At 37.1% G+C, this 27,906-nt stretch overlaps 4 protein-coding genes across 6 annotated transcripts; 3 read left to right on the top strand and 1 right to left on the bottom strand.

Annotated features, from left to right (window-relative positions):
- The first annotated feature begins 4 nt into the window (after nucleotides 1-4).
- Nucleotides 5-7,572, top strand: LOC121741689 (serine/threonine-protein phosphatase BSL1-like). 3 transcript variants are annotated; one of them, XM_042134570.1, is made up of 22 exons: nucleotides 5-113; nucleotides 345-565; nucleotides 657-717; nucleotides 823-901; nucleotides 989-1,068; nucleotides 1,158-1,252; nucleotides 1,854-1,953; nucleotides 2,352-2,421; nucleotides 2,888-2,989; nucleotides 3,470-3,551; nucleotides 3,657-3,824; nucleotides 4,483-4,669; nucleotides 4,763-4,961; nucleotides 5,048-5,215; nucleotides 5,317-5,555; nucleotides 5,658-5,742; nucleotides 5,830-5,928; nucleotides 6,000-6,199; nucleotides 6,271-6,346; nucleotides 6,528-6,663; nucleotides 6,872-7,011; nucleotides 7,092-7,572. In XM_042134570.1, exons 2-22 carry the CDS (start codon nucleotides 373-375, stop codon nucleotides 7,173-7,175), a joined length of 2,643 nt encoding a protein of 880 aa, XP_041990504.1. In that variant the 5' UTR covers nucleotides 5-113; nucleotides 345-372; the 3' UTR covers nucleotides 7,176-7,572. The 3 variants fall into 3 exon arrangements, with proteins under 3 accessions (XP_041990504.1, XP_041990503.1, XP_041990505.1); XM_042134569.1 differs by having other exon boundaries at nucleotides 31-565; XM_042134571.1 differs by having other exon boundaries at nucleotides 32-565; nucleotides 4,483-4,585.
- A 3,779-nt stretch (nucleotides 7,573-11,351) lies between these two features.
- Nucleotides 11,352-13,187, top strand: LOC121742201 (protein SLOW WALKER 1-like). Its single transcript, XM_042135278.1, has one exon. It carries the CDS (start codon nucleotides 11,403-11,405, stop codon nucleotides 12,990-12,992), a length of 1,590 nt encoding a protein of 529 aa, XP_041991212.1. The 5' UTR covers nucleotides 11,352-11,402; the 3' UTR covers nucleotides 12,993-13,187.
- Nucleotides 13,188-19,525: 6,338 nt separating this feature from the next.
- On the top strand, nucleotides 19,526-21,101 carry LOC121810618. The gene is made up of 4 exons (XM_042211379.1): nucleotides 19,526-19,567; nucleotides 19,641-19,703; nucleotides 20,612-20,773; nucleotides 20,881-21,101. The coding sequence occupies exons 1-4, from the start codon at nucleotides 19,537-19,539 to the stop codon at nucleotides 21,099-21,101; spliced, it is 477 nt and encodes a 158-aa protein (XP_042067313.1). The 5' UTR covers nucleotides 19,526-19,536.
- A 5,065-nt stretch (nucleotides 21,102-26,166) lies between these two features.
- On the bottom strand, nucleotides 26,167-27,457 carry LOC121810617 (protein FAR1-RELATED SEQUENCE 5-like). The gene is made up of 2 exons (XM_042211378.1): nucleotides 26,558-27,457; nucleotides 26,167-26,502 (listed from the first exon to the last, which is right to left on the bottom strand). Exons 1-2 carry the CDS (start codon nucleotides 27,455-27,457, stop codon nucleotides 26,167-26,169), a joined length of 1,236 nt encoding a protein of 411 aa, XP_042067312.1.
- Between the last annotated feature and the right edge of the window lie 449 nt (nucleotides 27,458-27,906).

Raw genomic sequence — 27,906 nt, 5'->3', positions numbered from 1 at the left:
TTGACAAACTATGAAAAAACGGTTGACTGGCGAGTGGGCTTTCCTCATTTCTTGCCAAAAAATCTTCCGATTATCAGCTGTCAATCTTAAACTCCATTAATCAGTCCATGAAAGTATGAAACCCTTTTTCTAATTTCACAGTTTTGAAGTATTTATCAGTAATACAATCCGAATCCATGTATAAAAAACGGTTCTTTGCCTTTCGAAAAATTGAACTTGAATTATCTGGCAACCTCTCTCAGTGAAGGAGAGTCCATTTTGCTGCTTAATCAGCTCTAGGGTTCCAATTTCGTGGATTTCTTGAGCTATTTCGCTCAATTACGCGTTGATTTTTTTTTATCCAGCGTTTCTGCTGAGTTGATTGATTTGTGAATGGGGTCGAAGCCGTGGCTGCATCCTGCGCCGGAATATCGGTATTTAGAGAGCTATTGGGACACTGATGAGAACGCGCCGGGCCCCCGCTGTAGCCACACTCTCACCGCCGTCGCGGCGACGAAAACCCATGGTCCCCGCCTCATTTTGTTCGGTGGCGCCACCGCCATTGACAGTGGCAACGGTGGCATTCGTAATATTCTCTCTTTTGATTTCTGTTTTCTGATTTTTGTTTTGTTTGGAACTGATTAGTTGTTGAAATTGTAAGCTAATGTATTTTTTAGGGTTGGATGGAGTGACGAATTCTGTACATTCTTACTGTGTACTTACTAGAAAATGGACCAGGTTTGTCTTCCTTTTTGTGTGTGTGTTGTTGAAGTTGAATTCCAAAGAAGGATTTTAGTTTCTACTTTTCTTGGTGCTTATTTGTTACATTAATGATTTGATCAGGCTTCGACCAGCAGGAGAGCCACCATCACCTAGAGCTGCACACGCTGCCGCAGCTGTTGGCACCATGGTGGTGTTTCAGGTGATTGGAGTTTGGAGTTTCTCATGGTTGAAAAACTATGCTTTGTTAAATTTAGATTTTGTTTACTTAGGGTCTGTCCTTTGCCAGGGCGGGATAGGTCCTGCTGGGCATTCGACAGATGACCTTTATGTGCTTGATTTGACAAACGACAAGTTCAAGTGGCATCGGTAAAGATAACGTTGTTGCATATTCCCTTTATCTGGTTTTTGAGTACATGAGCTTTGTTTGATTTGTAACTCTGTTTTCTGGGAGGCAGTGTGGTAGTTCAAGGACAGGGGCCTGGGCCTAGATACGGACATGTCATGGACTTGGTCGCACAACGATATCTTGTCACCGTTAGTGGCAATGATGGTGAGTGCTAGCAAGCCTTCTGTTATACAAAAAATACACATTATGATATTTGATTGAATGATATGTTAGGAGTTATTTTCACTTCAGAATGAGGGATATTACTGCATCGATAGCAGTGAAGAAAATAGTCTTTCTAATAATCTGAAAAGATACCGGATGTTATTGCAAGCTTCAATTGAAAATTTTGTTAATTTTTGGGATATTGTCTAGTGGTTTCTGTTAATTAAGTGAACTTCTGCCTTAGCTGCCGTAGGCATTGTGAATTCCAGTGGCACACTATATCACTTATGCCAAATTCACTTGTTCGGTCTGGCTTGGATTAATTTAAGCCTTTTGTGTATGGTAAATCCACGAGTTTTCCTCCATTTCTCTGCCAGTGGCTTTTCCTCCTATGAATCTGAAGTTACTGGAAGTTATTAGCTCTCTCGTTTTGAATATACAACGGAGAATTTGGTTGACAAATTGATATGAAGATGGGTGAGAGAATTTGGACTACACATGACTGAACTAAAGATTCCAATGCAACAGACTTTTTGTTCAAATTTTCAATATCTTGTGCTTTTTATCTGGCACCAACTGACCAAGATCTACTATTTTACAGGTAAAAGAGTGCTTTCAGATGCTTGGGCTTTCGATACTGCACAGAAACCATATGTGTGGCAGAGGCTTGATCCAGAAGGTGACAAACCTTCTGCAAGGATGTAAGTAGTGTTGCTAATGTTATTATTTAGTACACACTACAATGTGTAGATTAAATTCGTATCTTTGAAATCATACATTTTCTTGATTTGTAAGTTGTATCCATGGCTATTGTGTAAGTAATATTAATATTACAATGGTTTTGTGATGAAATTGCCTGCTAAGAGAGGGATGGCTTTTCAATTTCATGAAGACTTTTGTCCAGAAACAGATGTTTAGCTGTCTTTATGTATGAACTGGTTCACTAGCGGGGGGTGTGGGGGCTTAAGTATTTAATGAACAATTTTTCATATCTTCTGTTGTTTAATTGAATCTCTTAGATTATCATGTTTACAAAAAATATTCCTGTCATTATATAGTGAAATAAGCATTTTACTGGAACAATTGACTGTGTTTATAGGTACGCAACAGCTAGTACTCGGAGAGATGGAATGTTTCTGCTTTGTGGTGGAAGAGATGCTTCTGGCACGGTATGCTTATTTCTCATGATGATATAAGCCATTCATTTGTCATGATTCTTTTGTTAAACCACAAGATGTTTCCAAGTCCAGTTACAAAAATGGCTTTAAATTGCTAGCTCTCCGGTGGATGATTTCATTTATTATCTTCACGAATTTCTTTTGGGAAAGAGAGTGGAATACTTATATCTCTGAACTTCTTTTGGCAAGAGAAATATTTTGTGCTATTGAGTTGGTACTGTTTCTGCTTTTTCTCAGTTAACTGAAAAAACAAAATAAAAAATTAATAAAAGTTTAGATATTTATATGGTCGGTTAATTTGCACACTGATGAGCTGCTTGATCGGCATTTTAGTTTTTACCAATAATGTGCTTATTCTTCCCCTGTAATGATTGGGGTACTTTTGTAATTGAGGAATATTACTTGGGCTGTAGCCGCTGTACATTACTAATGTATTAGTTGCATGTGGTCTGTGTAGCCACTGGCAGATGCCTATGGATTGCTTATGCATCGGAATGGCCTCTGGGAATGGACACTTGCTCCAGGAGTGTCGCCTTCGCCCAGGTACCAGCATGCTGCGGTAAGTCATAGATCTAGTTATTTTTTCTTTGCTATTTTACAAATTAGATGGCATTCTTATATGGAATTGTCTTATGTGCTCATTTAAAACCATGAGTTTGAATCTATAACACCGGCTGATTTATCTAATACTGTAGTATATGAATGTATACTAGCATTTTATATGACTAGGGTTTCTTTTGCTAATGTATACTGAATGAGGTTGGGTTATCTTTTCCTGACTAATCTCATTCATCTGGCCTTACTTATAGAGCAATGGGTTGACAGTGGAAGACTCGTAGATGCCAATATACTTTGTAGCATTCCAGATTCTGCACCAGAAAAAGCTATTATCTTGCTTTTTTTAGTTCGATTGTTTGAGGTTGGAGGTCATACAATTCTATAGGAGAAGCTTAGGGATGTTGTATCACTAGTCAATAACAACATGCCTTATCTATTTGCTACCTCTACTTTATGATTTGTGAATAATGCTCTTTACCAGGTCTTTGTAGGTGCTAGATTGCATGTAACTGGAGGTGTTGTCAGAGGTGGTCGATCAGTAGAAGGTGACGCTGTAATTTCAGGTACCATTTAATGTTGTTTTAAGTTGGTTGACTGGAAATTGTTGCAAGTCTTGATGTTTGTTTCCAGTGAAGAGTATCTTGATGTTATTGTTGTTCTGTTTGAAGCATTGGATACTGCTGCTGGAGTTTGGCTTGATAGAAAAGGGCTGGTCACTTCACGAGGAAACAAAGCACAGAGTGACCTTGATCCTTCTCTGGAGATTATGCGGCGATGTCGCCATGCAGCTGCATCTGTTGGTTTCCGAATATATGTTCATGGTGGTTTGAAAGGAGGTGAAGTCTGCCTTTAAGCCACACGAGCTTATCATCTTTTTTAAATAATTTATGCAAACATATTCTTAGTTATTTTAAAGGAGGTAGATTTACACTTAGCTGCATGACCTGTCCTTATCTATCATGTTATTTTATCAAGATCACAATAGGAAGAAATTGCAGATAATTTTCTGATATAAGTTTCTCACACTTTTGGGATGTGAATGTGATTATGGATGTAGTTTGAGATGCTCTCTGTGCTCGTACATGTTCTTATTACATATGAGCCCATAACACTAAGTGTACATGTAATACTTATTTTTGCATTTCATATAGATAATTTTAATTCGAACTAGAATTCAGAAAGGGAAATTAGCTCTGATTGTAGGAATTCATCTAGATATTTTGAGTTACTCTCTCTTGCTCTTACTGCATACCAGCCCATAAAACTAAAAGTGTACATGAAAAACTCCGTTTTTGCATTTCATCCAAATGATTTCAGCTTAGTACTACTAGAGTCCAGAAAAGGGAATTAGCTCTGATGAGTGGGAACATTGAGCTGACAACTTCACTCTATCCCAATTTAATTTTTAGGCAAACGGCAGAATTTGAATGATCCTTAAATCTAAAGATGGGGTTTCTTGAACTGCTTAAAGATCTTTTATTTTTTGCACTGCAGATACTTTGCTAGATGATTTTCTTGTGGCAGAGAACTCTCAATATCAATCTGAAATCAATCCACCATTATCCCCTAACAGAGCCTCAATGACTTCTAGCCCAAGGTCAAACAATACTACTTTTGCTCCATTTTCCGCTGGATCAACCCCAGATTGCGGGTCTGAAACACCTTCATCTGGAAATTTTGGGTCTGCTGATTTTGTCCATTATGAGTTCTTCTGTTGTCCAGACAAGCTACTTTAGTAACCTGTAACCTCTCTCTCTTCCGTTGGTTTCTATAGAATGGACAGACACTCCTTGAAGAAACTCGCAGAGGCATCTGCCGCTGAAGCTGAGGTTGCCTGTGCTGTCTGGCAATCAGCTCAGGCTGCTTCAGCCATCCCCGAGGAAGCTTCGTTGTCAGATGTCAATTCGCAGTCTGTGGAGACCACTTCTGAGGGTAGTGACACTGAAGTTGATGTCCGCCTTCATCCTAGAGCCGTAAGATTTGCTCTTGTTTTTTCTGCAGCAGTATATTGTATAGGGATGCTGGGAATAACAAAAGCTTATATTCTCCAATATTGCAGGTTGTAATTGCAAAAGAAACTGTAGGAAACTTGGGGGGTATGGTACGACAATTATCCTTGGATCAATTTGAAAATGAAAGTAGGCGAATGCTACCATCACATAATGACCTATCAAATCCTACTAAAAAGTTTGCAAGGCAGAGGTCACCTCAAGGCTTGCATAAAAAGGCAAGCTTCACTGGGTTCAGTTATCTTCTGTCTGTTGAAAGTAAAAGTTTCTCAACATGCAAAAATGTCATCCAATGCTTATTTGATTAACGTTTATGCAGATCATATCAACTTTGTTGAGGCCGCAGAACTGGAAGCCTCCTGTGAATAGGAAGTTCTTTTTGGACTCTTACGAAGTCGGTGAGCTTTGTTTTGCTGCTGAGCAGATTTTCATGCAAGAGCAAACAGTGCTCCAATTGAAAGCTCCTGTAAAAGTTTTCGGTGACCTTCATGGACAGTTTTGTGATCTGATGCGGCTTTTTGACGAATATGGATTTCCTTCAACTGCTGGAGACATTACGCAAGTTTCTTGTTGTACCTTGTGGAGGCTGTGCCTCTTTCACTCTGCAAATGACACGTTCTTCATTTACTCTGACATTAATTTGTAGCTTTTCCGTTTCAGTTACATAGACTATTTATTCTTGGGAGATTATGTCGATCGCGGACAGCACAGCTTGGAAACTATAACTTTGCTCCTTGCTCTTAAGGCAAGATTTTAACTAATAACTGAATGTTTTCGTCAATTGCATATTCGCTTTTTTGCCTATCCTAACTGTTGCTTACATGGGCCTTAGATCGAATACCCAGAGAATGTTCACTTGATAAGAGGAAATCATGAAACTGCAGACGTCAATGCACTTTTTGGTTTTCGCATTGAATGTATTGAAAGAATGGTATATATCTCAATTTTACAAAATATTCCCCATTGCAAGTTTTTGATAAAGGCTAATTGACATTCTTGCAGGGGGAAAGTGATGGGATTTGGGCTTGGACGCGATTCAACCAGTTGTTCAATTATCTCCCACTTGCTGCGTTAATTGAGAAAAAGATCATTTGCATGCATGGTGGCATAGGGAGGTCGATAAATTCAGTCGAACAGATAGAGAATCTGCAGAGGCCCATAACAATGGACGGTGGTTCGATAGTGCTAATGGATTTGTTATGGTATATTTTACTTCACTACCCTATTCAGCTTATATCCAGTGCCATCTTGTGCTTATCATATTTCTCCTCAGGTCGGATCCGACTGAAAATGATAGCGTTGAGGGCTTGAGACCAAATGCTAGAGGACCTGGACTTGTGACATTTGGGGTATGCTTCTGATGACATATCTTAAACGATGATGATTAGCTTATTTCACGATTTCATCACGGCATTCTATTTCTTGTCACTATTTACCAAGTGCATGGAAATGAAAATTGCTTATGTAGTTATATGAATCTCCAGAATTTTAGATTGTCGTACTGTTTGCTTATCTTTTTATTTCCTACAGCCTGACCGGGTCACAGATTTCTGTAAGAAGAACAAGTTGCAGCTTATCATAAGAGCTCACGAGTGTGTGATGGATGGATTCGAACGATTTGCCCACGGCCAGTTGATCACCCTTTTCTCTGCAACCAATTATTGTGGTATGCTTTCAGTGATTCAAGTTATCCCCATATTACCGTTCCAGATAGGAGGCGTTTATTTTGGCTGATAGATTAAATTCGACAATCGATAGGATTGAGTATTTGAATGATCTCATAATAAAAAGAGCTCAAAATTGCCCAATCCATCAAAGCATGTGGTGGAATAGCTGAAGTGCATGCCTATCTGATTTACATAACCGTGTTTCAGGAACGGCAAACAATGCTGGAGCAATATTGGTCATTGGCAGGGAATTGGTCATCGTCTCGAAATTGATTCATCCACTTCCACCGCCTTTCCACTCCCCAGAAACTTCCCCAGAACGTGTGACAGAGGAGACGTGGATGCAGGTATGTCGATTCGCGATATATCCAAGTTGTGGTGCTGTTTTTGTTTAGTAGAAGATAATCTTGACTTTTGATTTCTTTAGGAGCTTAACATCCAAAGACCTCCAACTCCGACAAGAGGACGCCCGCAGCCTGACCTCGACCGAGGCTCACTCGCCTATATATAATATTGCTTGTTGATTTTTGCACGCATCGATGTTTCTCCAGTGCTGCTGCCATGGGACGGAGCAGTTGGCTCTGCTATCGTGGTACGATTTCTACCGAGGACTGCTGTACTTCACACAGATGCCGTAGATGAGAATAGGATTATTGGTGTATAGAAGAGAAATACAAAGATTGAGAAGAAATTGTCACATTTTTTCTGTTTTGTCATTGTGTGGTAAGTAAAAAAAGGAATACTTACGATAAGTTAATGGTAGATATATGTGTATGTAGAAGAGTGTGCTACTGAGTTCCATATATCAAGTGTAATTAGCAGATTCACATTGGTTTTGCAAATTTATCTATTTTGTGTAGAGAAAGAAAGAGCAGACAGACAATGAGGCATGAACCTTTTTTCTTAAATCTCTCTGAATGCGTTGCATATTGAATTTGTTTATTTACTCATAAAAGAATGGTTTTCTATTATGTTTTCCAATAAATAATACTCCTTATATAAAAAAAAGATGTTGGAGTGTAATAATAAAGAAAGAAATATGTAATTAGATATAGTATTAATGATGATTCACTATTTTTTAAAATAGAAATATGACATAGTATTTTCTAAGACAACATAATAAAGAAATGTAATATTGGGATGAAGAGAATAAATACTCTCTTCGTTTGCCATTTTTTGTCCTAGTTTCTGTTATTCTCCGTCCATAAATACTTGTCACACTTATTTTTTATTTTACTACTTTTGGTAATGTACTTCACATTCCAATAACACATTCACACTCCATTTTATTACTCCACCTATCTCACAAAAATATGCATTTTTTTTCTTTTTAGTCTGTCCCACAAGAATATGTATTTTTTTAATTTGGGAAAATCTTTTATCTCTAATAAGGTGAAACTCATTCTCTACTAACAATACTTTAATTATTTTTTCTTTCTATCTCTCTCTTTTACATTAAAACCCGTGCCAAACTTAAAGTGCATATTCTTTGGAGACGAATGAAGTCTAAAATTAATATTATATAAAAGTAGGACTCATATTCCACTGATTTTTCAATACATTTTTTATTACGTATATTTCTAAAAAACGTTTGTCAGCTCAAAGTGTGACATTTATTGTCGAGAGAATAATAAAGTGTTCACCATACAGATGTTACTTTCTTTCTTTGTCACGCTGCTCTCTTTGTTTAAATTGTTCACGTAATTAGAAAATCATGTTTACATCAAGCACATAAGAACACTCACAATGCAGCCCCCTGGCCGCCGCCCGATGGGGTTGCATGCACTTCCAATTTCCATTGGCCGCCCGGCTGCACGAAGGGGGTATATTTATGCTTATCCAATTACTTTTATGACACAATTTACTCTCTTGGTCCCATTCTTTTTTTAGTCAGTCCCACAAGAATATGCACTTTCTAATTTTAGAAAGTCTTTTTTCATTCTTCACTAACAATACTGTAATTATTTTTATAACCACTCTCTTACTAAATTAATTATGCAATAAAACTCGTATCCAGCCAAAAGTGCATACTCTTGCGGACGAAAGAGAGTACTATTTTCATGATAACATGGTACTCTCTTTATCCCATATTAATAAGTCATTTGAGATTAGAGAATGACATGTGTTTTAATGTGTAATGGATAAAGTAAGAGAAAAAACAGTTGAAATAATATAGTAAATGATGGGACCATATATAATACTCCCTCCGTCCGTGAAATATTGTCCAGTTTTTGCTATTTTGGTCCGTCCATGGAAAATTGTCCACTTTCTTTTTTTTTCTATTTTTGGTAAATGGATCTCACTTTTCACTAACTTTTTACACTCAAATTCTATTATAAAACTAATATATAAATGTGGGGCCCTTATTCCACTAACTTTTTCAACTCACCTTTTTTCACATTTCTTAAAGCCCGTACTGAGTCAAACTTGGACAATACTTCATGGACGGAGAGATTAATGTACTAAAAGAGAAGAAAAAAATATTTCCATAAATAGCTTTAGACTATTACTATGGAACGTATTTCCTTTTTAGCAAAAAATAAAACAACAAATCACTCCTACCATATTTCCTTTCCTACTTTACATTTATGGGGAGCAAAAAAACTGAAAACCGAATATCCAAACCAAACCAAACCGAAATTTTAAAATTCGGTTCGGTTTTTTTTGGTTTTTCGGTTCGGTTCGATTTTAAAAATAAAAAATTTCTATTTTTCAGTTCGGTTCGGTTAGGGCAAAAAAAACCCGAAAAAACTGAATTATATTTTAAATATAATATTATATATATTTATTCTATTAATTTAATATATTATATCATATGGAAGTGTTATATTTCTAACTCAATACTTAATTGCTAACTACAATTAAATAATAGCCATTAGATATTCAAATCAAGGGTCTAGATCATCAGTCCCAGAATGCCAATACGATCAACAAAAACGTCAATAAGGGTATTAAGGTAAATTTACCACAAATTAGTTGTAAATAACTTTTAAAAAATATCTCATAACTTTAAAACTCATATAACTTTCTCGATTTAAATTATTTTCTCGCACAACATATATCCAATTAAAGATAATTTCATAAGGATCCTAACGAGATCTCACTTGCATATGTTCCGATTTCAAAATTTGAAAAAAAATTTAAAAATTTTTAATTTTTTCGTACAACAACAAATGTCAACATATTATATAAAATATGTTAATATGATATAAGCAATGTGTTAACATTCTCAAAGCATCGTGTTGATATTTTCGAAATACTATATAGACATTTTCATCCAAAACCCTAATTTGGTAGTTTTTTTTATCTTTTTCGATTCAATTAATAAAAATGAAAATTACACGTGGCAAATTTTAGACCACAAGATTTCTAAAATCCTATGGTTTTAAATTAGTTGTAGTTAGCAATTAAGTGATGAATTAGCAATTGATCACTTCCCATTTTATATAATACTATGTATTATATATTAATTTTATATTATATATATTTATATTCTATTAGTATATACTCCATATGTTTTTCGGTTTTTCGATTTTTTGATTTTTCGGGTTCAGTTCGGTTTGGTTTTTGAACTAAATTCGGTTTTTCGGGTTTGGTTCGGTTTGGCAAAAAATCGAACTGAAACCCGAAAGCTCACCCCTATTTACATTCTCTTATTTTTAATATAATTTAATTTAAGCAATTTAACATAACTTTTAAATTTATGTGCCTAAAAAATTGAGGTACATTCTCTTATTTATAATTTAATTTTTAATTAATTTAACATAACTTTTAAATCTATGTGCCCAAAAAATGGAGTAGGAGTAACTCAATTTAGTTGTGAGGCCATCCACAATGGGGCGGATGATAGCGCGCCCGATGCATTGAGCGCGCTATCGTCCGCCACTGTGGCACCGCGGACGACGGACGATGCGTCTTCCGCGCCCGACGCTTAGTCCGTGGACGAAGCGCGGATGATAGGGCATCGTCCGCGTCATCGTCCGCCCACTGTGGGCGACGCGGCCGATGTAACGCGTTTTAGTTTTTTTTTTTTTAATTCGAAAAGTTTGTTATATATATACCCCGACTTCACTTTTCATTTGTAACTTTTCGATTAACTTTTAAACTCTCAAATTACGCTATAAAATGGATTCCGGTGGATGCTCAAGTCCTAATAGCCCGATGTTTGGAGATGGCGCACGGTGGTCGGGTACACAACCTGTCGAATATCGGTCGTTCGACGCCAACACGTAGTACGATCCGGACTTCAGTACTGATTCGTGCGGTCTCTCCGACATGGAGCCGTCTCCAACTCGCCCTGCCGCCGCTGACGCCGCCCAGAGGTTGAGCGATGAGTTGAGTCGGAAGTTGGTGCTTCTGTAGGATAGTCATTTTTTTTATTTCTAACTCATGTAACTTTGTTTTTAAATCAATGAAATTTTTGACGTTCTTTTAGTTAATCGTTGTGTTTTTTAATAAGTTTGCATTCATATATTTGAAAATATTTAAGTTAAATAACAAAACAATAGTAAAAATGCTTAGGGTGCCCCTCAGGGCAAGCCACTGCAGGTGGAAGGGCAAGAGGATAAAATGATGACGTGGCGGTGCATGGGGCGCCCCCACTGGATGGCAAATTGTGAGTAGAAGTACTTTATCAAACAGTGACCAGGGTATATATATGAGGTCATAAACCCTATTTCCTCTTTGAGCAGCAATCCTTCTCCAATTCCCTAAAACCCTAATAGCCCGCCGTTCAACAATGGCGGAATCCTTCCCTGTTAAGCCGAAGCTCCGCCCCACCTCCAGCAAACTCACTCCCACCCCGGAGGCCAAGTACTGGCGATCCTTCAAAATCCCTAAAGATATCGAAACCACACCATCCAAATCCTTCACTTTCCCAATAAATTCCATCGCCTTTTCACCGACAGCCCCTCACGATTTCGTCGCCACACATTCCGCCAGCGTCTCCATCTTCTCCGCCAAAACTCTCGAGCCTAAACCCCCAATCTCCTCCTTCTCCGACACCGCCGCCGCCGTCTCCTTCCGCTGCGACGGAAAACTCCTCGCCGCCGGAGACTTGACCGGCACCGTCCACGTGTTCGACGCAAAGTCCCGCAGCCACCTTCGCCGTCTCAAGGGCCACGCCGCCGCCGTCCGGTCAGTAAATTACCCTCGCGCCGCAGATAAGCTCCACCTCTTTTCCGGCGGAGACGATTCCGTTGTTAAGTATTGGGATGTCACAACTGAGAAATGCGTGTTTAATCTGTTAGGGCACAAGGATTATGTGCGCTGCGGCGATACTTCCCCGATTAGTGATGAAATGTTCGTTTCCGGATCGTACGATCATAGGGTTAGGGTTTGGGATGTGCGAGTCTCGAATTCGGGCTCTGTGTTGGAATTGAATCACGAGAAGCCTGTGGAGAGTGTGATTTACCTCCCCTCCGGAGGCCTAATCGCCACGGCCGGTGGGAATTTCGTTAAGATATGGGATGTTATTGGTGGTGGGAAGCTGCTGTATTCGATGGAGAGCCATATCAAGACTGTTACCGCCCTTTGTATGGGGAAGGTCACGCGAGGGAGCGGAGAGGAAGAAGAGGGGAATAGGATATTGAGTGTTGCATTGGATGGATATATGAAGGTGTTTAACTATGCCAAATTGAAGATCACTCACTCCATGAGGTTCCTGGAGCCACTTCTCTCAGTTGGATTTTCGCCCGATTGCTCCACTCGCGTTATAGGGACATCCAAAGGGAACTTGTATATCGGTAGAAGGAAGGCGAAGGTGGAGAGTGAGGAAGTGGGAGTTACTAATTTGCAGTGGAAAATTGTGGATGATGAGCCGGGCAGGAAGGTTCTAAGGCCTTCGTATTTTAGGTACTTCCAACGAGGGCAGAACTTGAAGCCCTCGGAAGGGGATTACTTGATCAAGAGGCCGAAGAAGGTGAAGATGGCCGAGTTTGATAAGCTGTTGAAGAAGTTTAGGCACAGGGAGGCGCTGGTAGCTGCTTTGAATAAGAGAAATCCGGAGATTGTGGTGGCTGTGATGGAGGAGTTGGTGGCGCGTAGGAAGTTGATGAAATGTGTATCCAATTTGGACATGGAGGAGCTCGGGTTGCTGTTGGCGTTTCTGCAGAAGTATTCCACCATGCCGAGATATGCAGGGCTGCTGACGAGATTGGCGAATAAGGTTGTAGAGTCGAGGGCGGAGGATATTAGGTCTTCAGATCAACTAAGAAATTGTATTAGGAATCTGAAGAGAGATGTTGAGGAGGAGATCAGAATACAGCAGTCTTTGCTAGAAATACAGGGGATAATTTCACCGATGCTGATGATTGCTGCTAGAAGGTGAAGTTAGTGAGATGAGTTGTGTTTGATCTATCAAGATTTTGTTGGAGTTGGGAGAATGCTTGTCATGTTTTTGATAGGATTGATCTCTATTGTATTGTTGTTTGTTTTGGCTTTATGATGCCAAGGTCAAAATTTTGTTGAAATAGAATCATTTCTGGTTCACATAGTAAAAGCAGTTTTAACTTTCATCTTCCCATTCTCTATCTATTTAATTTTTTTCCCTTCAAGTGTTTCTTGGATTCAATTTCTTGTCATTAGAGAAACAATTCGATTGTGTTCCTAGATGTGTTTAACATTCATTTTGGATGAGTTCAGAGTGGTGTATAGAGAGTAGAGCATATGATTCCATGTCAGCCAATAAATTGTTATAAAGTTGTCATAAGCATTTGAGTATTGGACAGAAATGGCTCCATTTCTTGCCAAATTCAATTCACAAAAGGCTAGCAGGAGAAGATTATGACTCCTAGAATTGGATGTGTAGTTACAATTATGCCCCTCTCATGTCCGTTTCCACCTCTGTCAGTGCAAACCCAAATCTACCGTAGACGCCACCGCACGCACTGCATCTGCCAAGCTCCATCCAATTAGCGGAGTGTGAGATCGAGATGGAAAAACGTGAGAAATATGAGAGGTCTCAAGCATTTCACTTGGCCAAGACTTTTGGCTTTTCACTCCTAAGGTAACCTCCAAAATGTTTATGAGGTGCCTTAATGCCGAGACCTCTTATGTGGCCTCTTCTATCCTATAAATATGTGGAGTTTGGGAGAGGAGAATACACTAACAAATCATTCTCTCTTCTCTCCTGCTCTCAAAGCATTCTAGTTCGCATATAGGAGCATTGCATTGCTTGGTTCTCAACTCCAATTCAAATTCGTCGGTGCCTACGAGTTTGGGGTGTTTCAACTCGGTAGGAGGAAAGTTGTTCCATCTTTGGGGATGTTGCGCCAATCCTTGAGCACTGGACGGGGCATATCTCTTCTTGCGGAGAGAGATATACCTCGACTTGAAGAGGACAACAGTTTGCATCTTGTTAATTTCTTTGTATTTACTCTATTATATTTACTTCTAGTTTTTTTGTTATTTTGTAATAGTAAGAGTTTGCCATGGGCTATAATATTTCCAACCAGCGCAAGACGAGATATTGTACTCTTGCCATCATCTAGTTGCCATTAAACTCCGCCAGCTACACCCCATTGTCGACCTATCGTCGAGTTCAACGATTCCACCATCGGCAACCATCATTTTCGAACACGAGCAGCAGAAAAATCAACGAGTTCCATCCAATTCGGAGTATGTAATCGACTCGTATTGTTGTTTTCATTTGCCACAACTCTTGGAGGTTGAATGGTATGGCGTGGAATTACAAAAATATTTGAAGGTTCTTCTCGTCTTTCTTGCATCAAGAGACGGACCTGGTTTCTAATTTTGGAACCGAACGCATATATATATATATATATATATATATATATATATATATATATATATATATATATGTATATATATATATAGGGTAGTGTTAATCTCCTTTTCTCCCCTTAGATTTAAGTTCCTTCTCAATATAGAGCGTTGGATTAGATTGATGGACGCTCCGGATTATAAGCCTAGATATGATCCCGTAGGTTCATTATTTGGTGCATTTCGTGCATCATGGGGGTGAATTAGTAAATTTATACACTCAAAAACTCCCGAAAACGGCATGTGCGAGATTTAAGCGGGATATACCCACGACCTTCCATCTACTCTACACATCATTCACGCCAAACGTATTAACGAATCAATCTCTCTACCCGCTTCTTCCCCCCAATTTCCATCCCCTTTCAAAACCCTAGCCGCCTTTTCTCAAGGTTCAGTCGTTCTCTCTGAACTTCAATCGATGTCGGATTTACTGTCCAACAACCCTTCCGGTTTTGTGCAAGTTTCTTCTGCGGGTCGACGAGGAGGTAGGGTTTTTCGAACTTTAATTTACTGGTTTACTTTCTGAGTTCCATCAAGCGTTATCCCTGATTTTCCCATCATAACACACCACCCGCACGACGATTCAACCGTTTTTCACCATTCAGTTGTAGTGAGGGATTTTGTAGATGAAATCTTATAGGGTTATGTTTATTTGGTGTCTTTCGCAGATTTAAAATTTCTAAAAGAGGACGTCCGTCAATTTCACAACAATCGCAGAAGGAGGGTGAGCAAACAATTTCATTTGCATTTTGAATACATGGACTATTGAACTGATTCTGTGCTTGATGTATTGGGTTTATATCAAATTTCATATGTGCATTTTTTAATCGCGTTTGTACAGACTGTTGGACTGATTCTGTGCTTGATGTATTGGGTTTATATCAAACTTCATATGCACATTTTTTAATCGCGTTTATACATTATTTACCTAATTGTGTGCATTAATAACCCTTAAGTAGCCATTATGTGTCTGCTGCTGGAAATTAGTCTATGAGTGAATGCAATATTAGTGTGTTCATTACTCTAATGGATCTGCACATTATATCAGTATTTATATGCATTACAGTATCATGTATCATGCATCATGTAACTGCTGTTTTTAATTGTCGAAGATTTAATGGAATATGTGTATGTGCATTACTTGTTGTAATCTCTGCATTATATACCTATATGAATGCATTATATTCACTGGTACAACCTTCAACCAACTGTCGTTGGTCATTGGTTAAGTAGTGAATGCAATAGTTTTATGCTCATTAATTCAATGAGTCTGCTCATTAATTGCCTATTTTTATGCATTATATATCATGTATCATGCATCATGTCACTGATGTTTTATATTGTCAAAGAGTACATGGAATATTTGTTTGGTCATTACCTGATATAATCTCTGCATTATTTGCCTATATCGCATTATGTTCGCTGGTAGAACCATCAAGTGACTGCTGTTGGTATGCATTATATTTCATGTTTCATGATGCATGTTGCTGTTGTTGTATAAGGTCAAAGAGTCAATGGACTATTTGTATGTTTATTACCTGATTTGCAAAGTGCATTGTTTGCCTGTTTGAGTGCATGCATTATTTGTTTGATGTGAGACATTATTAACCAGATTATTGCAGGACCCTGTTTTGGCATATTTCAAAATTTGCAGTATAATAACTACTGTTTGATGATTGAGGTCTTGTTCTTGCAATCTGAGTCCATTATTTCTGTTGTATTGTTGCATTATTTGGTTGGTGTGGTACATTATTGTAGTATGAGCGAAGGCTGAATGTTTATTTTCTAAATGTACATTACTGGGTTAATGTTATGCATTATTAGGTTGATGTTGTGCATTTTTTTAACTATTTCTATGCATTATATACATATTTCATGCATCTAGTGTCTACTGTTGTACATGAGTTAAAGAGTGAATGGAATATTTTTTATGTTCATAACTAGCCTGAATCTGTACATTATGTAGCTATTTCTATGTATTATTTATCTTGTTTTATGCATCATTTGACTGCTGTTGTACATGAGTCTAAGAGTGAATGGAATATTTTTATATGTTCATTACTTGAGTGATTTTGTTCATTATTTGGCTATTTGAATGCATTTTTTATCCTGTTTTATGCATCATGTGACTACTGTTGTACATGGGTCAAAGAGTGAATGGAATATTTGTATGTTCATTACTTGACCGGATATGTATATTATTTAGTTATTTTAGTGCATTATTTATCATGGTTTATGCTTTATGTGACTGTTGTTGGACATGAGACAATGGGTGATTGCAATATTCATGGTGCATTTGTTGATTTATTCTGAACATTATTTGATTATTAAAATGCATTATGTATCAGTTTTTAGGCATTATTTTGATGCTTCTGTACAATAGTGTATAAGTGAATGCAGTATAATTGTCCACATTATTTTATTCAGTTTGTATATTATGTAACTAATTATATGTTATTATTCTGTATGTTATACAACATCAAAGCAGCTAAGATTGGACATCGACGAGGTGGTCGATGATATACTGCCAGTAGGAATTGCCCAGAAATTTCGGGAGCGAGTATCAGAGGCCGGGACTAGTACAGCTCCGAAAGAGACGGAAGATAGGAAACCAAGGGGTAGGAACGTCGACCATCTGTATTTTCGACGAACCCCTACCGAGTTTCTGAATTGTATAAAGAGTTTAACTCCTCGGCAGAAGGAAGCCGTCACGGAACTTGTACATGAGTCTAACAGTGAATGCAATATTTGTACATTATTTAGCTATTTCTATGCATTATTTATCATGTTTTATGCATCATTAGATTGCTGTTGTACATGAGTCTAAGAATGAATGCAATATTTATATGTTCATTACTTGAGTGATTCTGTACATTATTTGGCTATTTGAATGCATTATTTATCTTGTTTTATGCATCACGTGGTTGCTGTTGTACGTACTAGACCATAGCCCCTAGGCTTGTTAAACCCTTAGGGAAAACAAGAAACGTGCGCCAAACATCGAAACACGGCACACCTTAAATGAAACGGGGCAGGATAAATGTTCATTACATATCACAAATAATGCATTACAGAAACTAAAACTATGCATTACACTACATAATATGTACATAATATATCTGTTTTAAAAAATACCTACGCGTTATGCATGTGCAACCCCAGACGAATTACTGCAGCTCGTGTGTTTGGACAACGTTTTTTAGACTTAGAACATACTACACCCTAGCCCCTAGGCTTGTTAAACCCTTAGGAAAAACAAGAAACGTGCGTAAAACATCGAATCACGGCACAACCTAAATTAAACGGGTAAGGATAAATGTTCATTACATACCACAAACAATGCATTACAGAAACTAAACTACGCATTATACTACACAATATGTACATAATGTATATCTATTTTAAAATATACCCACGCGTTATGCATGTGCAACCCCAGACGAATTACTCCAACTCGTGTATTTGGACAACGTTTTTTAGACTTAGAACATACTACACCCTAGCCTCTAGGCTTGTCAAACCCTTAGGGAAAACAAGAAACGTTCGCCAAACAACGACACACGGCACAACTTAAATTAAACGGGTCAGGATAAATGTTCATTACATATCACAAATAATGCATTACAGAAACTAAACTACGCATTATACTATACAATATGTACATTATGTGTACATTATGTGGATCGGCGACCGAGTTCACGTTCACCAGCACTTCAAAGTCCCCGAGTTGAACTATTCAACTCACCAGCGCAACCTCTTCTACCGCTGTGTTTCGCTCTACCTCACCTCCCTCCCGTCGCTCGAGGACTCCGATTTCACCAACCTCTCCGTCGGCAAAAAATCAAACGACATTGTTTTATCGCTCGACGACAATCGGACGATCCACGACGATTTCCTCGGTGCAAGAGTCTGGTGGCTGAATCGCTGCAACCCAAGACGAATTTCCTGCTAAACAACGTTTCGGATCGGCGACTGATCTGAAAATAATTTACAAAATAAAACGTAGACTAATGGAGAAAGAATGAAACGAAATCTGATGAAAATTTGTTGAAAACCCGCAGAGATCCTCAACGGAGGAAATCATGGACCATTTACAAAATAAAACGTGGACTGATGGAGAAGGAATGGAACGAAATTTGAAGAAAATTTGTGGAAAATTGATAATCGAAGTCGAAATATGGAAAATTGAAAATTTGTGGAAAAAACTTGAAAACATCCAAATCAACAAACATGGGCGTAAATTACCTTCTTCCATTGATAATCGAAATATGGTGGAAAATCAAAATCAGTATGCGTTTGATTCAGATACGATGAAGCTGTGAAAAACGAATTTATCGTCGTGTGATCGAAGCAAAATAAATCGCAGCATGATGGAGACGATGAAGCTGTGAAAAACTAATTTATCTCCGTGTGATCGAAGCAAAATAAATCGCGTACTGATGGAGACGATAAATCGCGGACTTATGGAGAAAGAATAAAACGAAATGTTAAGAAAATTTGTTGAAAAACTGGAGAGATCCTCAATCGGAGGAAATCATGGACCATTCCATAACTAACTCCAATAGTGATTCTCTATTTTGCCCTTTTGACGTAAAAAATTGATTCAATTTGATAAATTTAGCCAAATATTTAAACCATTGGATCATCATAAATCAACGCATGAGATTAAGAAGGAGCAAGGATTAGTAAGGGGAAAAGGATTTGAATACAACTCTATAGATATATATATATATATATATAGAGTAGTGATCTATGGCAAACACCTCTTAACCATATAACTAGAGAACAAATAATAGCCACAAGATCAAAAAAATCAAGGGCTAATATAATTTTCGAATTTAATGAGATATTAGCTCCCTCAATCACAAATTTACTCCATAATAACAAGTCAGGGGTATTATTGTCATTACACCATCGAATTAAATCCAAAATTGTGTTAGTCATTCAGAAATTCGCGCCGATTCAGTTCGTCTCTCTCGTTCTCCTCTGTTCAATCCGAATCGCCGACTCAACCGCATTCAAGCCGTCGCCGTCGCCGTCGCCGATTAAACCGAATTCAACTCGTCAGCATCATCTACTTTGTCAAACAAATGGATACAAATCAAAAGGATTTTTCGAAAAGTAAGTTTCCTACTGATTAACAATCATTTCTAGGTTTTATTTTAGATCTGATTTAGATTTGTATTCTTTGTAGCTTTCGAACGAACAAAGAAAAAAACAACCGGAAGTTCCGTTTCACTTCACTCAGGCTCGAACCGTGAGTCATTCCTACTATTTATTAATTTTAATATACAATATCTTCGTTTGCTGTGAATATGAAAACCGTAGTTTCTGTGTTTAGATTTATAGTTGTTTCACTGATGTTAAGTGATTATGAAAACCGTAGTTTCTGTAGTAAGATTTATAGTTGTTTCACTGATGTTTAGTGATTATGAAAACCATATGGCCTTTGTATTACGTTTACATGGTTAGATTTATAGTTGTTCTGCAAAAAAGAGTGAAGTGTTTCCTGAACAAGAGTGAAGTGTTTTCTGAACAAGAGTGATGTGTTTTGTGAACAAGAGTGAAGTGTTTTCTGAACAATAGTGAAGTTTTTCCTGAACAAGAGTGATGCCTTTTGTAAACAAGAATGATGCGTTTTCTGAACAAGAGTGAAGTGTTTTGTGAACAAGAGTGAAGTGTTTCCTGAACAAGAGTGAAGTGTTTTCTGAACAAGAGTGATGTGTTTTGTGAACAAGAGTGAAGTGTTTTCTGAACAATAGTGAAGTTTTTTCTGAACAAGAGTGATGCCTTTTGTAAACAAGAATGATGCGTTTTCTGAACAAGAGTGAAGTGTTTTGTGAACAAGAGTGAAGTGTTTTATGAACAAAAGTGAAGTGAAATCAGAATAAGAGTGATGTGTTTTTGTAACAAGAGTGATGTGTTTTCTGAACAATAGTGAAGTTTTTCCTGAACAAGAGTGTAGTCTTTTCTGAACAAGAGTGATGCCTTTTGTAAACAAGAATGATGCGTTTTCTGAACAAGAGTGAAGTGTTTTGTGAACAAGAGTGAAGTGTTTTATGAACAAAAGTGAAGTGAAATCAGAATAAGAGTGATGTGTTTTGTGAACAAGTGTGATGTGTCTGATTTTTTGCTATATTGATTTTTTTCCTCATATCCATGAAGTTGCTGCAGCCGAAAAAAGGTCTAAGATGCGTGAAGATAGACTGCAACAAAGTGCTGCACGTACAACTGAAATAAGCACAATAAATCAACAGGATGTTCTTCGAACAACAACTTCTGCCGAAATAAGGTCAAAAAAGAAAAATGATATGCAGAAACCAGAGAGTGAGTTATGTAATTATTTATGTATTGGGCATAGTTATTAATGTATAATTTTGAGCTATATTAAGTGTGTATTCACGAATTTGATCAAAAATCTTGTATGTATTTAGCCTCAAAGCGTGGGAGGTCACAATGCATCGACAAACCAGAAATGCCTGCCAGAAAGAAACAGGCTAAAGCAAAGAGTGACAAAGCTATTACTTGTAAAATCAGAAGACCTAAATTGGTCATTAAGATAGGGGTGAAAGTTTTGGTTGATGCCATTGAGAAAATGAACTCCAAACAAAAGCTGCTCTGGAAGAGATGGGTTTCGGACAGCTTGTGCATTTGAAGATACGATGTATTCCTGCTGACATGGCATTTTCACTACTTGAAAATTTTAATCATGACAACTGCTCCAGAATAAAACTTGTTGATGATCAACCATTACACATCACTGAGGAGGATGTGTATGCTACGTTGGGACTGCCAAGAGGAGAGTTGATGATTAAAAGAGAAAAGAAGCATGAAATGAATGATGTGATGAAGACCATTGTCAATGCTAAGAAGAACAAAGCAATAACCCCAGCTGATTTGCAAGAGCAGCTTGATAGTGATCTAGAAGGTGGTGAGTGGTTTAAGAAAATATTTCTTATTCTGTTGGACAATGTTCTGATCTCACCAACTGCCAACGGAAAATGTCTTGGCCGTATCTTGGACGATATTGGCAACATTTCAAATGTGAGGCAGTACAATTGGTGCAGCTACGTGTTGGATACGCTAATCACAGCACATGATAGCTGGAAACTCAAGAACAAATCCACCCCATTCACTGGACCAATCACTTTCCTCTTGGTGAGTTTTCTATTTTAACCACTCCTTTATAGTGAAGTAAAAACATGCTTAGAGTGAAGTAAAATCAAATTTAGAGTGATGTTTTTCACGGTTAAGTAGTAAATGCATGGTTAGAGTGATGTGTTTTTTATACATGAGTGAAATCAGAATAAGAGTGATGTGTTTTGTAAACAAGAGTGAAGTAAAATGTGAATAAGAGTGAAGTGTTTTGTGAACAAGAGTGAAGTAAAATCAGAACAAGAGTGAAGTGTTTTGTGAACAAGAGTGATGTGTTTTGTGAACAAGAGTGAAGTAAAATGAGAATAAGAGTGATGTGTTTTGTGAACAAGAGTGAAGTAAATGAGAATAAGAGTGAAGTGTTTTGTAAACAAGAGTGAAGTAAAATCAGAATAAGAGTGATGTGTTTTGCGAGTGAAGTAAAATGTGAATAAGAGTGAAGTGTTTTGTGAACAAGAGTGAAGTAAAATCAGAACAAGAGTGAAGTGTTTTGTGAACAAGAGTGAAGTGTTTTGTGAACAAGAGTGAAGTAAAATGAGAATAAGAGTGAAGTTTTTTGTGAACAAGAGTGAAGTAAAATGAGAATAAGAGTGAAGTGTTTTGTAAACAAGAGTGAAGTAAAATCAGAATAAGAGTGAAGTCCTTGTAATGCATTTTATTATTGATCTGTTTTTGCAGGCATGCTATGTAGATAGGGTTGTCTACAGAACAAGACTGGTGGTTAGAAGATTCCCAACTGTCCGTAACTGGACAGAATTCATTCTTAAGGAGAGAGGACAGATGGAATTTGATAATGGAGGCACCATTGGAAGAGGAAGGATAGAAAGTATCATTGATCCTGTCTCCATTGAATCTTTATATGCCAACAAGGATTCAATAACTGTCACTACCTCTTTCCCTTCAACTGATGAAGCAACTTTACGTGTTGAAGCCCCCCCTTCAACTGATGATGCCCCCCCTTCAACTGATGATGCCCCCCCTTCAACTGATCAAGTTCCTTCGTCTGATGAAATTAAAAGTTCAATTAGGGAGGCTGCAGATGCAATTAGTAAAATGATGAGGTATATAAAGGTTGCTCTAGCAAATACCAATGACATCAATTGCTTCAAAGTTGCAGCTATAAATGCACTAAAGATGGTTGGTGTGGAGGTTGATCAAGGGGACCAAGCTGTTTCTAAGCCAATTGAAAACATGACACAAGCTATGGAAGAGGATCAAGAAGATGATCCAGAATGGATTCAGCTTGTGGAAAAACTGATGGAAATCCATGATGAAAAATGCAAATTAGTGAATGAAGGCACAACAATTTTCCCTGATATTAACTTGGGAAAGAAACCAGTAAGTTCAAGATTTGGAATAGAAACCATGGATATTTTAAACAATTTGATTGTGGTCTGTTGAACTTTAACACTTGACATTTGATTCAGAGTGAACTAAAAACAATTTGTATTATGTTCTGTACTAATGCATAATATTTATTTACTTTTTTGACTTTTTATTCTTATGTTATATCGCATTTCACTATTTGCAGGAGACAAATGAATTTTATGAAGATGTAGCTAAAGCAACATCACAAAACACACAGATGAAGGTATAAAAAAGTGCTTCGAGTGATGTGTTCCATTGTTAAGTGAGGATTCTGTGTTGCATGTGTATAGTGATGTGTTTGTTAACAAGAGTGAAGTGAATTCAGAATAAGAGTGATGTGTTTTGTGAACAAGAGTGAAGTGTTTTCTGAAAAGAGTGATGTGTTTTGTGAACAAGAGTGAAGTGTTTTCTGAATAAGAGTGATGTGATTTGTTAACAAGAGTGAAGTGAAATAAGAATAATATTGATTTGTTTTGTGAACAAGAGTGAAGTAAAATCGAAGTAAGAATGATGTGTGTTATGAACAAGAGTGAAGTGATTTCTGAACAAGAGTGATGTGTTTTGTGAACAAGAGTGAAGTGTTTTGTGAACAAGAGTGAAGTGAAATATCAATAAGAGTGATGTGTTTTGTAAACAAGTGTGAAGTAAAAATCGTGTTGATAGTGATGTGTTTTCATTTCTTATTATGAAAATAGGACGACATTGTGGATGCCCAAATTGCATCTGCAATAGAAGCATGCATGGAGATATATGCTGATGATGATTGTGTTCAATCAGAGTTAAATGTATCTGGCAAAAATCCTTCAACCGAAATAGTAGTTTACAATCCAGACATTGTAAGTGTTAAACAATCATATATCTCATCCATTCACCAACACTTTTAACAAACATCAAGTGAACTATATGTCTTATATAGTGATGTTTTCATATCATTCTTGCCCTGACAGGAAACTGCTAGGATTGAACAAATGGAGATACGCTCAAAAGCTGAGAAGAAAATATCAGCTGCATTGAAATCTCCATTTCATGAAAGAGTGGTTAAGGCTAAAACCAAGTTTACCTTGAAAGAGTCACAAGTCTTTTTGTGGATTATGACAACAAATGAATTAAATGAGTAAGATTTATATTATAGTTCTGATTTAGAAAAAAAACATACAAAAGATGTGCTAACACACACACATGTTTGAACAGGGACACCATAGTGTATGATGATGATGTCATAATGGTAACAAAAAGAGAATTATGTTCACTGTTGCCACATACGCTAATAGAAGTGGGTGTGATAAGTGCATGGGCTTCTTATTTAAATAACATGGAAGAATACAGGTCCCTATCTTCATCGAGGCGCCTCTTTTTCACAACATACCCAACGGTAAGAATAGAATAAATTTTGAACAGTATTGTGATTATGAAAACCGCAGTTTCTGTGGTAAGATTTATAGTTGTTTCATTGATTTTAAGTGATTATGAAAACCGTATGGCCTTTGTATTATGTTTACATGGTTAGATTTACGAGTGAAGTGTTTTGTGAACAAGAGTGAAGTAAAATCAAAGTAAGAGTGATGTGTTTTGTGAACAAGGGTGAAGTAAAACAAAGTGAATTATTTCAATCCAGATTTAACTTGTCTCATTTTTCAGCTGTATACAGTTGTTCACCGGCCTGATGGGGTCGACCTCATGACCATAATTGATAGATTCTGTGACAATTTACAAACTGAGGTTGAACAAATTCCGTATTTCAAATGGGCCGACGTAGATTTGGTAAATACTGAACACAATTGATTCTTTATTATATTCTCTAGTTGTTTTTATTCTGAAATTATTATTATTATCTATGTAGGTGTTCTTTCCAATTTGTGCTGCGGAACATTACTATACCATATGCTTCAGATTTAGTACTAACAGTATAGTGCTGATTGACAATTCAAAGAATGCTGACGATGTGGACATAACAGTCAAATATGGTGGCATACCTGAAAATGTGGTAAGTATACACGATATACAGTGCAGTATTTTTGTGATTACAATGAATTATAGTTCTCTTTATAGTGAACTACATCTGATATTCATGATGATATATTGCAGAAATTATATTTTTGTCATTATTTGACAAAAATGGGGCATCACAACCAAACCAAATCAATAAAGGATGTGAGTATAATAAGGCTCAAAATGCCTTGGAGAACAACATCAAATGTAGAAGATTGCGGAGTTTTTTTGATGCGACATTTGGAATGTTATCATGGTGAGCGCGAACAAGATTGGAAGTGTGGATTAACTACAAGAAGCAAAGGAATACTCCAAAGACTGAGAGCAAAGTATTGCAGCGCATTATTATTGTCGGAAAAAAACCATCAGTCACTGAATATGTTGTCAGTAACATCAAAGCATTATGAAGAATATGGGAAAACCAATAACATAGATGTGGAAAAAATGATTGTAAACTTCAAGCGTTCATGAACTATTGTAGAAAACTTCATAAGTGAATTAACAAGTACTTATTTTACATTAATATCTTGTTTACTATTTAATTCACTGTTGTGTTTTGTAAACCACTAAATGATGTGTTTCGTGAAGAAGAGTGAAGTAAACTCAGAATAAGAGTGAAGTCTTTCGTGAAGAAGAGTGAAGTAAAATCAGAATAAGAGTGATGTGTTTTGTGAACAAGAGTGTAACAAAATCAGAATAAGAGTGATGTGTTTTGTGAACACGAGTGAAGTAAAATCAGAGTAAGAGTGATGTGTCTTGTGAACTAGAGTGAAGTAAAATGACAGTAAGAGTGATGCGTTTGTGAACAAGACTAAAGTAAAATGACAGTAAGAGTGATGCGTTTGTGAACAAGAGTGAAGTAAAATCAGAGTAAGAGTGAGGTGTTTAATGAACAAGAGTGAAGTAAAATCAAAGTAAGAGTGATGTGTTTTGTGAACAAGAGTGAAGTAAAATCAGAGTAAGAGTGATGTGTTTTGTGAACAAGAGTGAAGTAAAATCAAAGTAAGAGTGATGTGTTTTGTGAACAAGAGTGAAGTAAAATGACAGTAAGAGTGATGCGTTCTGTGAACAAGAGTGATGAACTTACTGGCACTTGAGCATTAGTACTCTAAAAATTCGCATTGAGATAAAATTCACTCAAAAGTGTAATAAAATGAATCATTAGTACTCTAAAAATACTACAATGTGAACTATTTCTATACAAATCCTCATTGCCTCTGATTTGACTTCTCATTAACCTTTTTGCAGTTCCTAGAATCATGGTGTCCAATCTCATGACAGTTTCCACACTTTCGGCCTGGTTTCATTGCTAACTTTATTGCTGACTCCCTCTTCGATTTCTTCCTACTTCCACTTCCCTTTGTACTAACAACCTCAGGAGGATGAACTTCAATATTGTTCGGGACATGTGAGCCATAGAAGTTCTCAATCATTGCTCTCTTCTGTGTGGAAGACAGAACAACATCTTCGCCAAGAAGCTGCTTCCTACCTTCTTCAATAATTGCAGCGAATGCATTGATTTGATCAATGTTCCCTTCTTTGTGCTGTTTCAATGAATAATCCGTACAAGTTTTTAAATGCAATCTTCTTCTTGTCCACAGCAAGGTGTATTTCTTGATCATCACAAAAACCTCCATGTATTGGCTTCACAAACTGTGACTTCAACCATCTTCCTCCATGCAACTTCTCGGGTATCAACTTAACAAAATTATGTTTCAACACACAAAATATATGGCTGCACAATAGACCAAGTCTTTCAAATTTTTTGCATCCACACAAATAGGTGTCATCACCAATGGAGTAAGTCACTGTCCATGAGTTTGAATCCTTGTCATTTATGTCATATACTTCAATATCTGTATTGGTAGACACTCCTAGAGTTGCACAAGACAAAGAGAAACATGCATATACTATCTCTTCTTGAATTTCAGTATAAGCACTACCACTATATATCGTCGATGCATGTTTCTCGATTTCCAATCCTGTTCGCAAAATAGGTACTTTTGTTGAATCATAGTATTCAAGCTTTGCACTATTACTTCTTTGAGTCTCCAGAGCATGATTATAGTTCATATAAAATTGCATAAGGTTAGCCCGAGACTTTGAGTACCTTTTGAAGAAGTTATTCTGTGATTCAGATATAGAAGTTGTCTTTATCAACGAACTCATCGAAAAATCACGGAAAAAGGCTGGAACCCAAAATTTTCTGGATGCAAACATTGATGAAAACCAGACATTATTGGTCAGCCCATATCTTTCCATTATAGCATGCCAAGTTTCCTCAAATGCATCAGGTTCTATCAACTCTGACCATACACATGCATTCAGTTCCTTCTTTAATTGGTCACTACCAAGCATGTTCTTTGGCAATTTGTCAGCAACTTTATTCATAACGTGCCACATACACCACCGGTGTCTTGTATTGACAAGGACCTCCTCAACAGCAACTTTCATTCCTAAGTCTTGGTCGGTTACAATGAGTTTGGGAGCCACACCCATACACTTTACAAATTAGTTAAATAACCATGAAAAGGAGTAGGCATTTTCCTTGGACAAAAGGCCAGCAGCAAATGTCACAGGGCGACCATGATTATCCTTGCCCGTAAAAGGAGCAAATATCATACAGTATCTGAAATGAAAAACAATTCACTATAAGCATGCAGAAAACACATCACTCTTTTTCACAAAATACGTCACTCTTGTTCAGTCAATACTTCACTCTTTTTCACAAAACACTTCACTCTTGTTATGATTTCAGAAAACACATCAATATAAGCATGCAGAAAAATACATCACTCTTTTTCACAAAACACGTCACTCTTGTTCAGACAATACTTCACTCTTTTTCACAAAACACTTCACTCTTGTTATGATTTCAGAAAACACATCAATATAAGCATGCAGAAAAATACATCACTCTTTTTCACAAAACACATTACTCTTGTTAA

The sequence above is a fragment of the Salvia splendens genome, chromosome 7 (genome assembly GCF_004379255.2).
Source record: "Salvia splendens isolate huo1 chromosome 7, SspV2, whole genome shotgun sequence".
Lineage (NCBI taxonomy): Eukaryota > Viridiplantae > Streptophyta > Magnoliopsida > Lamiales > Lamiaceae > Salvia > Salvia splendens.
This window is presented reverse-complemented; position numbering and strand designations above follow the sequence as displayed.

What these genes read in the sequence shown, in the direction of transcription:
- LOC121741689 (XM_042134570.1), top strand. Translation starts at nt 373, where the DNA reads ATGGGGTCGAAGCCGTGGCTGCATCCTGCGCCGGAATATCGGTATTTA. An exon ending in GACAAGTTCAAGTGGCATCG is followed by an intron (nt 1,069 to 1,157) that starts GTAAAGATAACG and finishes TCTGGGAGGCAG; the next exon opens with TGTGGTAGTTCAAGGACAGG. An exon ending in CCAGGTACCAGCATGCTGCG is followed by an intron (nt 2,990 to 3,469) that starts GTAAGTCATAGA and finishes GCTCTTTACCAG; the next exon opens with GTCTTTGTAGGTGCTAGATT.
- LOC121742201 (XM_042135278.1), top strand. Translation starts at nt 11,403, where the DNA reads ATGGCGGAATCCTTCCCTGTTAAGCCGAAGCTCCGCCCCACCTCCAGC.
- LOC121810618 (XM_042211379.1), top strand. Translation starts at nt 19,537, where the DNA reads ATGGATACAAATCAAAAGGATTTTTCGAAAA. An exon ending in TCAAAAGGATTTTTCGAAAA is followed by an intron (nt 19,568 to 19,640) that starts GTAAGTTTCCTA and finishes TATTCTTTGTAG; the next exon opens with CTTTCGAACGAACAAAGAAA. An exon ending in TGATATGCAGAAACCAGAGA is followed by an intron (nt 20,774 to 20,880) that starts GTGAGTTATGTA and finishes GTATGTATTTAG; the next exon opens with CCTCAAAGCGTGGGAGGTCA.
- LOC121810617 (XM_042211378.1), bottom strand. Translation starts at nt 27,457, where the DNA reads ATGGGTGTGGCTCCCAAACTCATTGTAACCGACCAAGACTTAGGAATG. An exon ending in ATCAAGAAATACACCTTGCT is followed by an intron (nt 26,503 to 26,557) that starts GTGGACAAGAAG and finishes TCATTGAAACAG; the next exon opens with CACAAAGAAGGGAACATTGA.